The 12,755-nt window shown below is 39.8% G+C and overlaps 1 protein-coding gene across 2 annotated transcripts in view; it reads left to right on the forward strand.

Moving 5' to 3' along the window:
* Positions 1-450: 450 nt before the first annotated feature.
* The window catches only part of iqsec1a (IQ motif and Sec7 domain ArfGEF 1a), a 76,219-nt gene continuing 63,914 nt past the window's right edge, over positions 451-12,755 (forward strand). The window contains exons 1-2 of one of the 2 annotated variants that reach the window (XM_055189046.2): positions 451-603; positions 720-1,155. In XM_055189046.2, the coding sequence (XP_055045021.2) occupies positions 1,148-1,155 (8 nt within the window). In that variant the 5' untranslated portion in view covers positions 451-603; positions 720-1,147. Of the gene's footprint in view, positions 604-719; positions 1,156-3,973; positions 4,197-12,755 lie in introns of those variants that run through there. The other variant, XM_055189045.2, reaches the window with a different exon arrangement.

The raw sequence follows: 12,755 nt of genomic DNA on the forward strand, positions 1-12,755 counted from the left end.
CATCAATATAAATATATCCTTCAGCCATTTCATGGTGCTGCGTGTCATCACATCTGCGTGTGTATTGTTCTTCGTCTACAGCGCATTTTGAGTTTCTGCACGAGAGCGCCCCCTGGCTTTTGGATGTAGCGGCATTTCACCGTAATTCATTGAGAAACATAGCAAGCATTATCGGCCGATCGATCGGAGCATCCCTAATTTTAATGTAATTATAACAATGTTGCTTTTAATATAATTATAACCTGCAGGTGACGGTGGCTATACCTCCTAAGACGCTGGCTCCTCACCCCATTTTTAAACCCACAGAGTGCAGAGAAAACTCATTATAACGAGGTCCATTCTCGTGCCCGCGCAGTTGTGGAGTGTGCCATCGGCATACTGAAATGCAGATGGCGTGCTCTGGATGCCTCGGGTGGCAGACTTTTATACCACCCAGTAAAAGTGTACATGATTATTAGGGCATGTGCTGTTTTGCACTATATAGCACTGAGGAGCGGTATCCCTCTCCCTCCTGATCTCCCTCTATCCCAGCATTATGACCCGAGGTGCAAGAATCTCTCAGGATGTCATGTGGCATTTTTGTAAAGAAAGACAAAACTCAAGGTTCATGTTTTAACTGGATCTTTAAATGATTGTGCAATTTCTTGCATCACTTTTCTCATCTGCCGTAGCTCATCTGCAATTCTGTTGACCGCGTTTATTGTGTCTCGTAACTGCAGGACTGCGTCAGTGAGCACCCGACCACTTTTGGACGTGATAGACACGGAAGGTGCACTGCTTTGAACCATCTGAGAACCCCTCACCCTGAACCTCCTGTTCACCCACCGCCTCAGACTCGTAAAGGACTGGAGGACAAACAATTGGCAACATTTATCACCCCACACACAATGTACAACGTTAATGATAAAAAATCTGTTTAACCTTGCTCCTTTGTGGTTTCAGTTACGTCAGTGTCTCCCTCCTTTGTGACACAATCCCACACATGCTGACCTCCCCAATTATGGCAGCAATTTTGGTGTCCATTGATGTGAGATCAGCTGTACTTCGGCCCCCGCCAGTTGCAGTCACATTTTTGCGATGGAAAATGCTATTTTTGAAAAAACACCTGCAAGGCCTGAAAGAGATCAAGCCTCAGTAAGAAAAAGTAATGCAAAAGTAAGTTAAAAGTAGGTAAGTATCACTCTCCATGAAAAGTAACACAATTAGTTACATTTTTTGGAAGTAACTTAATATTGTAATGCATTACTTTTAAAAGTAACTTTCCCCAACACTGTTTATGTGTGTATAGACTCTTTTACTGTTTGTATACAATGATGACGTGGCAATGTATGTGCGAGCAGTTTGGCAACGAAGGTATGGCAAGAATCAGCAGTGAAGCAACACAGACAGGGAAAGTTATTTTAAAAAGTTGACTTAATTTTTTCAACACAGCTACCAGATCCGTGTACTATAGACCTTTTGCGAGTCGACGTCACAGTTACGTCACGCGCGCATGTGGTGGCAGAAAAACAGTAGAAATGAATGAGACACGAGTGAAACAAACAATATCACTCACTAGAAAATGTTTTGATGTGCTGTTGAGTGTCAGAATAGGAATGCCAAAATAGATGACCTTCATTTTTATAGTATACCGTCGTCGAAGACACCATTTGAAGATAAACGTAGGTGTTTATGGTTGCAATAAAAGCCCTCAACCGGACAGACTGGAGTGATGAAATCATCTGAAAATCTTTAATAATTACAATAGAAAATAATTAGAGAAGATATCCGGTGTTCTGTCGAAGTCTGATCCCTCTATGTGTCTCTTATAGCGTTTTCATCACGTTACATTTATAATGTATATTACCATTATAAATCAATAATATTACCATTTATTAAAGTTTTCGTATTTTTTTCATTTTCTATTACTTCTTTTTACCTTATATCTTACTTAGTCTATGTCTTCTTCCTGTTTGTTCTAAATTATGATGTTTACTAATAAATATATAAACATAGCACACACACACACACACACACACACACGATTTAAAGTGTTAATAATAATAATAAACAGGCCTATACAAATTAATTTGTATGTAAACATAATAGTTTTAGATCAAACACGTAGGCTATAAATATAAGGAAGAAATTGAAAACAGGAAAATGATGAAATATTTAATAAATTATATTATACAGAATACATGATAGTATTGCACTTATAAGTACTTCAGCGATTCATACTGTAAAAATAATTGATTTACCAATAAAGAACAGCACATATACATTACATACATGCACACAATTAGTAGCCAAGCCATTTAAACTTTAAATTTATTTTAAAAATAAACGTAACTTGGTGAAAATTTTATAAGAAACATTACACTTAGAGAAAAATAGGGGAAACAGACCTCTACAGAACACTGGATCCATAAAAATCACAGTTTAACACTAAAACACTTCACACAGCTATTGAGAAGCATTCACTTTCTGCCACCAGTTGGGCTCCGCCCACAAAAAACGTCATCTCTGTTTGCAAACACGCAAAAGGTCTATAATGGAGTGGATAGAAGATGTTAGCAGATGGCCAAAAATAAAGTTGCCACATACATATAAACGTATAAACGTATATAATATTAGTGCAACCAAACACAACAACCAGACATTTTGATGCTGGGAAACCGTTTTAATCAACTTTGAGTTGCTTGCACGTTAAAGCACTGTGGAACAACACCACTTCTGTTGCCGAAAGGGTCTATAATTATATATCAAATAAAATGCACATTTAAAGGTGCAGTGTGTAATTTTTAGAAGGATCTTTTGACAACAATGCAATATAATATAGATAACTATATTATCAGTGGTGGATAAAGACCTTATAGAATAAACTGTATTGTTTTTATTACCTTTGAATGAGCAGTTTTTTATCTACATACACTGTGGGTCCCCCTACTTGTAAGCCGCCATTTTGCGCCGCCATGTTTCTACAGTAGCCCTAAACAGACAAACTACTCTACAGAGCGCGTTTGTCACAATGTTGTCTCAGATGAGGACATGTCTATCCTGTGACGGCTATCGTAGCTTCTCTATGTGCTTTAAAAGGGAGGGGTGCAATTTGCAACCTCAGTACTAGATGCCGCTAAGATCTACACACTGCACCTTTAATACATGTTGGTGAAAAAATTAGTATAGCCTATCTTCAGGTTGGAAATTTTTTTCCTTTAATTCTGCAATTGTCCGGCCTGTATCACTTATAGAATTGACGGCAACAGCAACACTTTGCCACTCGCACTGCTTCTTTTTATTAGTGACCCCATTGGTGTGGCCACGAAAATAGACCACACCTTTTCAGCGCTAATTATCCACTGCGCGTCTTTAGTAAATACAGACAGTCGACAAAATTATGGGTTGTGTTGGCGCAAGCTGTTAGTAAATCTGGCCCTTAATGAGGTAATTGTACAAATTGCCCTTAAATGTCCCTGGAAATCAATTCAATTGGTTAATATTGCTAATTAATGGAAAATTTGATTTCTGATCTGTGTGACACTTCTGCATTCTTGCATCAACACTTTAAATGTAAGACATTTTCATTTAACTTTTTATAACATTATCTAATGGCAATGAATTCAGTTTTTGTGATAATACTATATTTCATTTTCTTATAATCCCTTAGTACAGAAAAAACATTTATCTAAAAGGAAGAGACACAATTCAATATACCCCCTTAAACTGTTCATGGCTCTCCTGGATATTACTAGAGCTATTAATGTGTCAGGTAGTAAAAGATGTTTTTATTATTAAAGGTTTACTTTGAGTCATAATGATTAATCATCATTTATTGTTGTTAGTTAGAACAGAAAAATATTCTTCTCTTGACCCTTTGCTGTTGCTGTGTGTGCGCGCGCAGCTCTCTCCTCCTGTTTCTATGGAGACCATAGAGCCAATCAGCTGCAGACTGCCTCGCTGTAGACTGTACTAAAGGCAGCAGATGGATAGATGGAGAGCGTTGTGACGCGTGACTTTAACCACCTCCCCACTCCCAGCTGGTGCTGATGCTGATGCAAGCGCGTGATGTGTGTTTGTGTGACATCACAGGCAGGAACAGAGAGCTGCTCATTGTGACGCACGTGAGTGAATGAGCGTCGCGCTGCGCGTCCACACACGCTCGCAGCACAGCAGTAGGCTAGACGAGCGGTCATGGCACACAGACTCGACATGATGTGAGTATCAGATTCGCGCTGTTTTATGTGCATATACTTTGATGGGCTCGTGAGCGCGTGTACGGGCAGCGTTGCGTCGCGGTGTTTACCTGACGTGCTGCTGGAAGAGACACGATACTGATGTGTGTGTGTGTGTGTGTGTGTGTGTGTGTGTGTGTGTGTGTGTGTGTGTGTGTGTGTGTGTGTGTGTGTGTGTGTGTGTGTGTGTGTGTGTGTGTGAGAGTGTGTTTTCATATAAAACAAGAGCAGCCCGTTTTTGTTTGCGTGCGTGCGTGCACGAGCGTTTGGCCGAAGCCGATTTGCGTTATACGCGGCATGTCGCAGTCACGTGTCAAGAACATAACATGCAACTCTAAACTTCATCTCATGTAGCTTTTAGTTCGTTCTGTCTGTGTTTGTGGGTTGTTGTAAATCTTCCATTTATAGTGATGTTCAGCTCTCAGGAGAATATGAGCGTTTGTGTGGGTTTAATCTGACCCTGTCAAGGTGACTGAGGTCAGTCTGTTCACTAATGTGCAAACTAACTCAGTCTTAGCGTCTTTTGGATGTATTATGTGGTGTTCTGATGATGAGCAGCATTTGAAGGAAATGTTAATGTGAAACACAGCATGCAGTGACAAACACAATCTCAGTACGCAGTGTGTTTATTCAGTGAGTGCATCGATTTATTATCTTATAAATAATTAATACTGTAAATATGGTTATTTTTGGTTGTATGGTGTGTCTACCGAAGGGCACGGCTTTGTATCTCACATTTTTACTGTGTGTGTTTGTTAGTATGATTTATTAAAACGCACATTCATCATCCCAGGCAAAATCATATTCAGTTATTTGCTATTGTCAAGGGCAGGAGGGATATGCTTATTCTTGAGAGCATGTAAGAGGTTTTTTAAATGGCCACACAAGTGATGAAATTTTAAAGGGATAAAAAACAGAAAATTACCTCATGAACCATCCGAGATACATGTCCATCATCTTTCAGACTAATGCAATTTGAGTTATTTTAAGTAAATGTCCTTGCTCTTACAAGCTTAATAACAATAGAAAACAGTGGCCAGGGACTTTGAAGCCCAAAAAAGTGCATCCATCCCCCACGGATGTAATCCACATGGCTCCAGGGGGTTAATAATGGCGTTCTTATGGTAATCAAATCAATGCAATTTTGTAAGAGAAGAGAAGTATCTATATTTTAATCTTCATAATAAGTAGCTTCTGGTATAGGCCAATGCACAGTAAGCATAGCATATGATGCATAAGATCTATTAGGAATAGACTCTCATTAGAATTATGCTTTTTTTGGGTTGTTTTAGCTGGGATAACCAAAAAACCTCTCGTTTTATATCAAAATTCTCCAATTTTTTCTTTAAAATCCTTTGTTTAGACGACTTTTTCATGACTGGCATTTCTTTGGTCTCTCCTTTGTGTCTATGTCAGTATGCATCGTAAGGTGCGTCCTACACTGAAACTCTGGTGAATGCACATTGGCCACTAAAGGAACCTAGTTATTGTGGTTTGGAAATTTTTAAGGATGTTTTTCTTACAAATTCGCATCGATTACCCTCAGAAGGCCTTCAGTAACTCCCTATAGCCAATGTGGATTACTTCTGTGAAGGATGCATGCAAATTTTTGGCCTTAAAACTCTTGGACCCTGTCTACTGTTATAAAGCTTTGAAGAGCCAGGACATTTTATAAAGTAACTGAAGCTGTGTTTATCTGAAATATGATGGACAATATGTATCTAGGATGGGTCGAGGCTTGAGTAAATCATGATTAGGGCTGGCCGATATATATCGGGGGATTCTCATGCGCGTTTCATCAGCCGGTTCCTTGATTTGAAGTAAATCGCCATCAGCTGCTTTCAGATGGAGCAGCATTTACTACAGAGCCGTAGTTTGGTGACAAACGGGGCAATTTTGCATTAATTATCGAGGACGTTAATTAATGTGATAATTAATGTGATATGGCCCATCTTGTCAGTGAACTACGGCTCTGTGGACTAATGCTGCGTTCCAGGGACTGTAACCCGTGTTTTTCCAACCTTCTACCCGTGAAGTGCACTGGAACTTAATAATAATAGTTATTAATAATAATAGTAAATAATACACATGATTATATATTACAATGTTATGTGTCTAAAACAATAAGTATGTCGTGAAAGTATATCGACGCATAGACATGTTAAGGTGATATAAATTCCTTGCGCTCAGGTAGTTTGGCGTGACTTGCCTGGAACGCTACAAAGTCGTGAGTCGTGGTTTGAAGTCGTAATTTATGTGCTCAAAAACCTACCTGGAACGCAGCATAAATGCCGCTCCATTTGAAAGCAGCTGATGGCGATTTACTTCTAATCAAGGAACCGGCTTTACTGATGAAACACGCATGAGAATCCCCCGATATATATATGCCCAGCCCTAATCATAGAGTAATTTTTATTATTTACCAGGGTATTGCTTTAATGACATCTTTATGGGAATAATTAATCCCAAAAAAACTATTTAAATTCTAGGCACAAAGGTATACTTCTGCCTAGGGATCGACCGATATGGATTTTTTTGTGCCGATACCGTTTTTTTTTTCCATCAGCTTTAGCCGATGACCGATACAGGCTGCCGATTTTCTTTAGCTGATATTTGGAGCCGATACTGCTTTTTCTCATTCAGTTTATATCATAAAAATGACACAATGATAAAACCAAATGTTACAGCTCTTAATTTAAAAAAGGAACATTTATTGAACTATATTTAACAAATAGTAAAAACAGGTGAGGTAGAACAAGTAAGAAAATTCAGTGCTGCTTAAAATACATAAATAAAATAATAATTACACCATTGCACACAGTATCAGCAACCAAGCAGCATAACAAGGGGAACACTTTACTTTATCCATGAAAGTAACCAACTATTTACAACCTATTTAATGCTTAGGTCTAAGTTTTAGTGCACTTAACTTAATCTCTTGTAGAGCAAATGTCTTTAATAAGAAGACAAGGAAAATGTAAACAGCAATACTGATCAAAAAACAACTTAAAAAGAATTCTGATTAACATGCCAATTGCCCCACTTCTGTACCTCACACACCCTCTTGCCCTATAATAAATGCGAGGGATAGATAGTTTGCCTCAGCTCGCTTAAAACGCATAAAACTGAACAAATACATGAGGATTTGTGTACGGACTTCGGTCAGATAGTAGAGCGCGTGCACGTGGGAGAGGTGCAGTGAGACATGGATGAGAGAGTGCATGTATCTTTGCGCTCCCAGTGAACAGAAATGTTGACAAAACTTACAAAAAAACACTTCTCCGGTCACATAAAAGTCATGTGGGAACTGTTTGGAACTAAGTGCTTTGAGTCGAATTTCTTATTTTTTTTCGCTGACGAAAATTCCGCGAAACTCCGTGTTAACAACCATAAACGTATGCAACCATGAACTGCGCTCTCCACAATGACGAGAAACTATCAGCAATGGATATTAATTTTTAGCCTTTTACTACTACATATATTTATGGAGATGAAAATTAAAAAAACAGCATGTCGGCTGATGACCTGCGTTCGCTTGCGGCATTATGATCACGCGTCGCGTCCAAACGTCAGACTGGTGGTCGCTGAATAAAACTCCTATAAATACCACGAAATCACGGAACAACGTCAGCATTATTTAATCCTATGACCAGTGTTCGTAACAGCTGCCGTATGCATACGGTTAGCCTAAAGGCTATTTGAAGCTCCCCAAATAAAATGGCAAGCAGTTTTATAGGCATTCACGTTTTCCATTATGACAACCAATCTTTCTTAGCTTTGATTGCACGCACATATAGAGCAACGTGCTTACACTTTCAAAGTATATGGCAATATTTCAGTCAGACGGTTAGAAGATGCTTTGAAGTTTAAAACTTACCAGAGCAGGCTTGGAGCGCTCCACTCTGCTAGTGGGGGGAGGGGCAATGCACGGGCTGCAGGCAGCCTCCAGGAACACATAGCTGCCTGTGGGCGCCTGTCTGTAATTAATGCCGGGGAAAAGCTATCGGCGAACGCAAGCCGCGAATCGGCCGATGCCGATACACCTAAAACCTGCTAAAATCGGCCCGATGTATCGGCCGGCCGATATATCGGTCGATCACTACTTCTGCCCTTACCATTTATGGCCAATTTTTTCAGACAGTGCTTGTGGTTTTAAACATATGAATTACTTGAAGCTTGTGAAAATTTCCTGAAGAACTGAAAGCTTTGTGTGTTGTTTACTGATCTTGGATCTGTGATTACAGTTTTTTTCAATTGCTAAAACACCGAACCCCATTCTCTGAACTTAAATTCCATTGGCCTAAACAATTTGTCAAATTCACTCTTTTGGCAAAATCTTTAACAAGTTTAAACACTATTCGAAAAATGTCTCGGGTTACACATGCAACCATGGTTCCCTGAGAATGGAACAAGATGCTGGTTGCGAAAAATGCGCTTTGGGAAAGCCGTTTGCGTGACATGTCTGAAGCACGTATGTAGAATCAGTCCAAAGGAACTAGGAAGAGACAAACATCATAGGCAGGATGACGTAAAACACAGGAAGCTTAAAAGGGGTATCCGGCCAAGCGAGACAGGGAAACAGGGAGTATGGCAGGGGACGCAGCACCTCGTTCCCTTCTCAGGAAACCATGGTTACATGTGTAACCTGAGACGTTCCTTTTCGAGGGAACTCGCTCTGCATCGCCGAAGCAATACCCATGCCACCAGACTACAAAGTCCGGTCTAGTGTGTGGAGACTAGGACCTGAGGACACGTGAATGCCAGGTCCATCTCATAAAACTTGACAGATGTGAGTGGAGAGAACCAGCCTGTCGCTTCACAGATGTCCAGAACAGAGGTCTCTGACCCTGGGGCAAGTGCCACAAAGGAAGCAAGTTTCCAGTCGGTCTCTCCTTAGCGATTTCTCACACAAAGAATAAGAGACTCGTAAAAATCGCTAGCCTGATGTCCCGGGGCTATAGTGAATTCCTGTCAATCTGTCACTTGTTGCGAGTAGCTCGAGAGGCGGCTGTGTGTGCGTATATGAGAGCGCACTGACTGAAGATCGAAGTGCTCAAGTTCTTTGTTTTAAAAGTTTTTATGTTCTTGTATTTTTGAAATGGCATGACTTACACTGGCTACGTTTAGGGATGGGACGGTTAGCAAATTTCATATCATGATTATAGTGACCAAAGTTATCACGGTTATCAGTATTATCATAGTTTTCTTAAATTGAGATGGAAATGTTCAAAAAGAACTGATACACACACTGAAAACATTTGAACAAGTTTTATTTTTGAAAATCAGCAAACAACCAATACAATTAGCAGCTATATGCACCTTTTTAAGCATAAACATTAAATCAGGGGTGTCCAGCCTTTTTTGTGTGGCAATCTACTTTTAAAATGATAAAGCTGACAAGAACCACCTGCTAAAAAACATTTTTTAACAAAACACTGTTACATTTTTTAATAACACTTTGAATGTGTGTTAGGAGGACTATTTCTACGTTGAATTTAGGGCTGTCACCATTACTCCATTCTTTTTGAGGAGTTAAAAAAAATCATTGAGTACATGCCGAGTACTCTTTATAGGGGAATAGCGGAGATGCGGTTTTGATGAAATAATCTAGAAATTGACAACATTAACAGATGCATCTCTCTCTCTCTCCCTCTCTCTCTCTCTCTCTCTCTCTCTCTCTCTCTCTCTCTCTCTCTCTCTCTCTCTCTCTCATTCGGTCGGTCGGTCGGTCGCACGCACATACAAGAATGTGCATCCAGATTTCGGAAGTTAGACGACTCAGCTGCAGCAGGCAGGCATAAGATTGATAAAAACACACTTGAGAAGAAATGCGCAGCAACTCAAAAAGACTTGTTTCTAAGACCATAATGCCAATTTGGCGCTTTGTTTTAAGTAAAGGGTGTGGAGGCGTAGAGCAGCATACACAGTTATTAACTTATGTGCGATCTACCGGCATTGCATTTGTGATCGACTGGTCGTATTGGACACCCCTGCATTAAATGAACATTAACATGGAGCCCTGAGATGTATGAACCTGTTTTAATGAACAGTACCTTAAATAAGAACATCAAATGCACACATAAGCAACGCATTAAAACACAGTGCACCTGTTACTGCCTTCCGCCACGCCTTCTCGTGCAAAAACCAATGTTGCACGCATGCATGCGTCAAGCTGATTCTGACTGGAAAGGATTTACCGGGAGTTTTCAAAATCACGGTAATCAAACACGGTTGTAATCAGGGGCGTAGCCAGTAATGGGCCAGGGCGGCACTGGCCCGCCCACATAACTCCCTGGCCCGCCCAGGCAAGTTTAATCAAAATACATTTTTTGTTTATTTTTATTATTCAAATGTATTTAAAAAAAAATATATGAATATAATCCTGATTTATTGTTGACCGGTGTGTGTATAATTTGCTTTCTAAATAAAATGGAATTGTTAAAGCAAGTTGTAGGAAGCCTCCGGAACGTAATTGGTTGCTAGGGGTTCTGACAGGTAGACTCTGTGGGGAGCGACGGCCTTGGGCAGCCAGCCAGCTAACTTTGCTAAATGCTTTTTTAGCTAATATTAAAATTGCCACAATAATGGCTAAAATTTCTTTAATGTGTTATATAAAAAAGCAAGAGTTGAGGAAGACGCCACTGCCTCCATCTGCCGAGTCCTACCAGCCCAGTTCTTCAGACTCATCAACCCACAAGGCGGCTAGTCAGGCGCGCTGGTGGCGCCGGTTGCCGCTTGCTCCCTGGCGGCTGTTCCAGTGCGCTCTCCGGTCAGCCTGACACAGGTTGACCCGCCGATCTAACGGCAATTGATGAACCACGTACAACCCGATTTGAATCCACGAGTACTACTCGCCTCAAAAAACCTGTGCCTTTTGTTTTTTGAAAAATAACTCTGTGACTCTTTGGACTATAATGAGATCATTTCTGTTTTCAACATTAAACCCAGGCGTTTGCGTCTTGTTTTGTAGAATGAAAACAACAAAGGTAAGCCTGTTGTTTAACTCATTTCCTTAATTTTTGCTCGGGAAGTGATTTAACTAAGTGGTGTGTTGTGTATAGATGTATGCCTTATAGGTTAAGTTACATTGTTTAATTTAAACGAGTTGCTATTTTTTGGCACAAAACCTTAATTTCCACCAGGCTGATTGGACTGTATGGTTGATTTAATATAAATTAGGCAGTGTGTTGTTATTTATTTAAAACCGTGCTCTGCTGAGAGTTTTCATTATTTCAATTTCCTGTTACTTTTAGCCTACTTTATTTCAGGTTAACGGTTTTTGCACTACTGACTAGCTTAAATAAGACTGCCTGGCCTGGTTTGTCCAGCCTTTATTGAGCTATGTGTTGGTTGAACATGTTTAGACAGTGTTTTATTATTGCCTTCGCCGAAAATTGCAAAGGAAAGATGTCACTGTTTTTGCAGATTGTCTATTCTTTTTTCTACTCTAAGGTTTAATTATTATTTAAGACATTTTATTCTAGGATAAACTATTGGCCCACTCATTTTTGCCCCGGCCCGCCCAAAATACAATTTCTGCCTACGCCCCTGGTTGTAATGATAAATACATTTTAAACGATAAAACTAACCGTCAGGACATTTTATCATGGTTAATCGTGAAACCGGTAATCGTCCCATCCCTAGCTACGTTTACTTGCATCCAAAGTTCATGTCTTATATTTACCTCTAATACATACAGACGGTTGGACTGGGATCGCCCCCAGGAACCCCGGCCACGTGATGTGAATATAGACGGTTTCATCGGACGCACGTGCGCTGACGCGATACACGCCTGGATCTGAACTTTACTTCCGGTTTCGTTTTTTTTAATGGTCTGACTAGTTGCTAAACTGATCTCTTAAACAAATGCCTCATCGAAAAAACAAATGTTGTGGTTTCCTAGGTAATTTATGTGTTGTTGTTTTTTTGCTTGTTATATAAATTAAATATTTTTAAAGAACTTTTTTGTTATTTATTCTAAGCGGAGTTTACTGGAAGTTACGTGCGGACCACAACAGCCGCTTGTTTATGTTGTTACTGCTGAAACCGTCTATAGCCCGTGGGGAAAACATTGCCTTGGTGCCAATTGAAATACACAGGACAATGTTGTTTTCTGTACAGCCAATAAACTAACAAATTATGTCCCAAAAGAGTATAGTATTCCTGTAGTATTCCTATAGGATTACTATAATATTTTGTCCCACAATACTACAAGATTCCTATTGTTGTTTGTTTCTGTTTCTGTTTGTCTATTGGTCTGACTAGTTGCTGAAACTGAACTCTTGAACAAATACCTTGTCAAAAATAACAAATGTTTTGGTTTCCTAGGTAATTTACGTGTTGTTTATTTAGCTTGTTATGTAAATACTTTCCCCCATGCCAACTCCACCCTCACCACGCCAGACCACGCCCCCAACTATGATAAGATGCCGACTGTATGTACAGTATGGTCACATGATTGCCGTCACAGAAACACGGAATAGCAAGGCAAAGGCAACACGCATTATTAGATAAAAAACAGCATTGTGCCTTTTGAAAGTT

This window comes from Misgurnus anguillicaudatus, chromosome 13 (assembly GCF_027580225.2).
Source record: "Misgurnus anguillicaudatus chromosome 13, ASM2758022v2, whole genome shotgun sequence".
Lineage (NCBI taxonomy): Eukaryota > Metazoa > Chordata > Actinopteri > Cypriniformes > Cobitidae > Misgurnus > Misgurnus anguillicaudatus.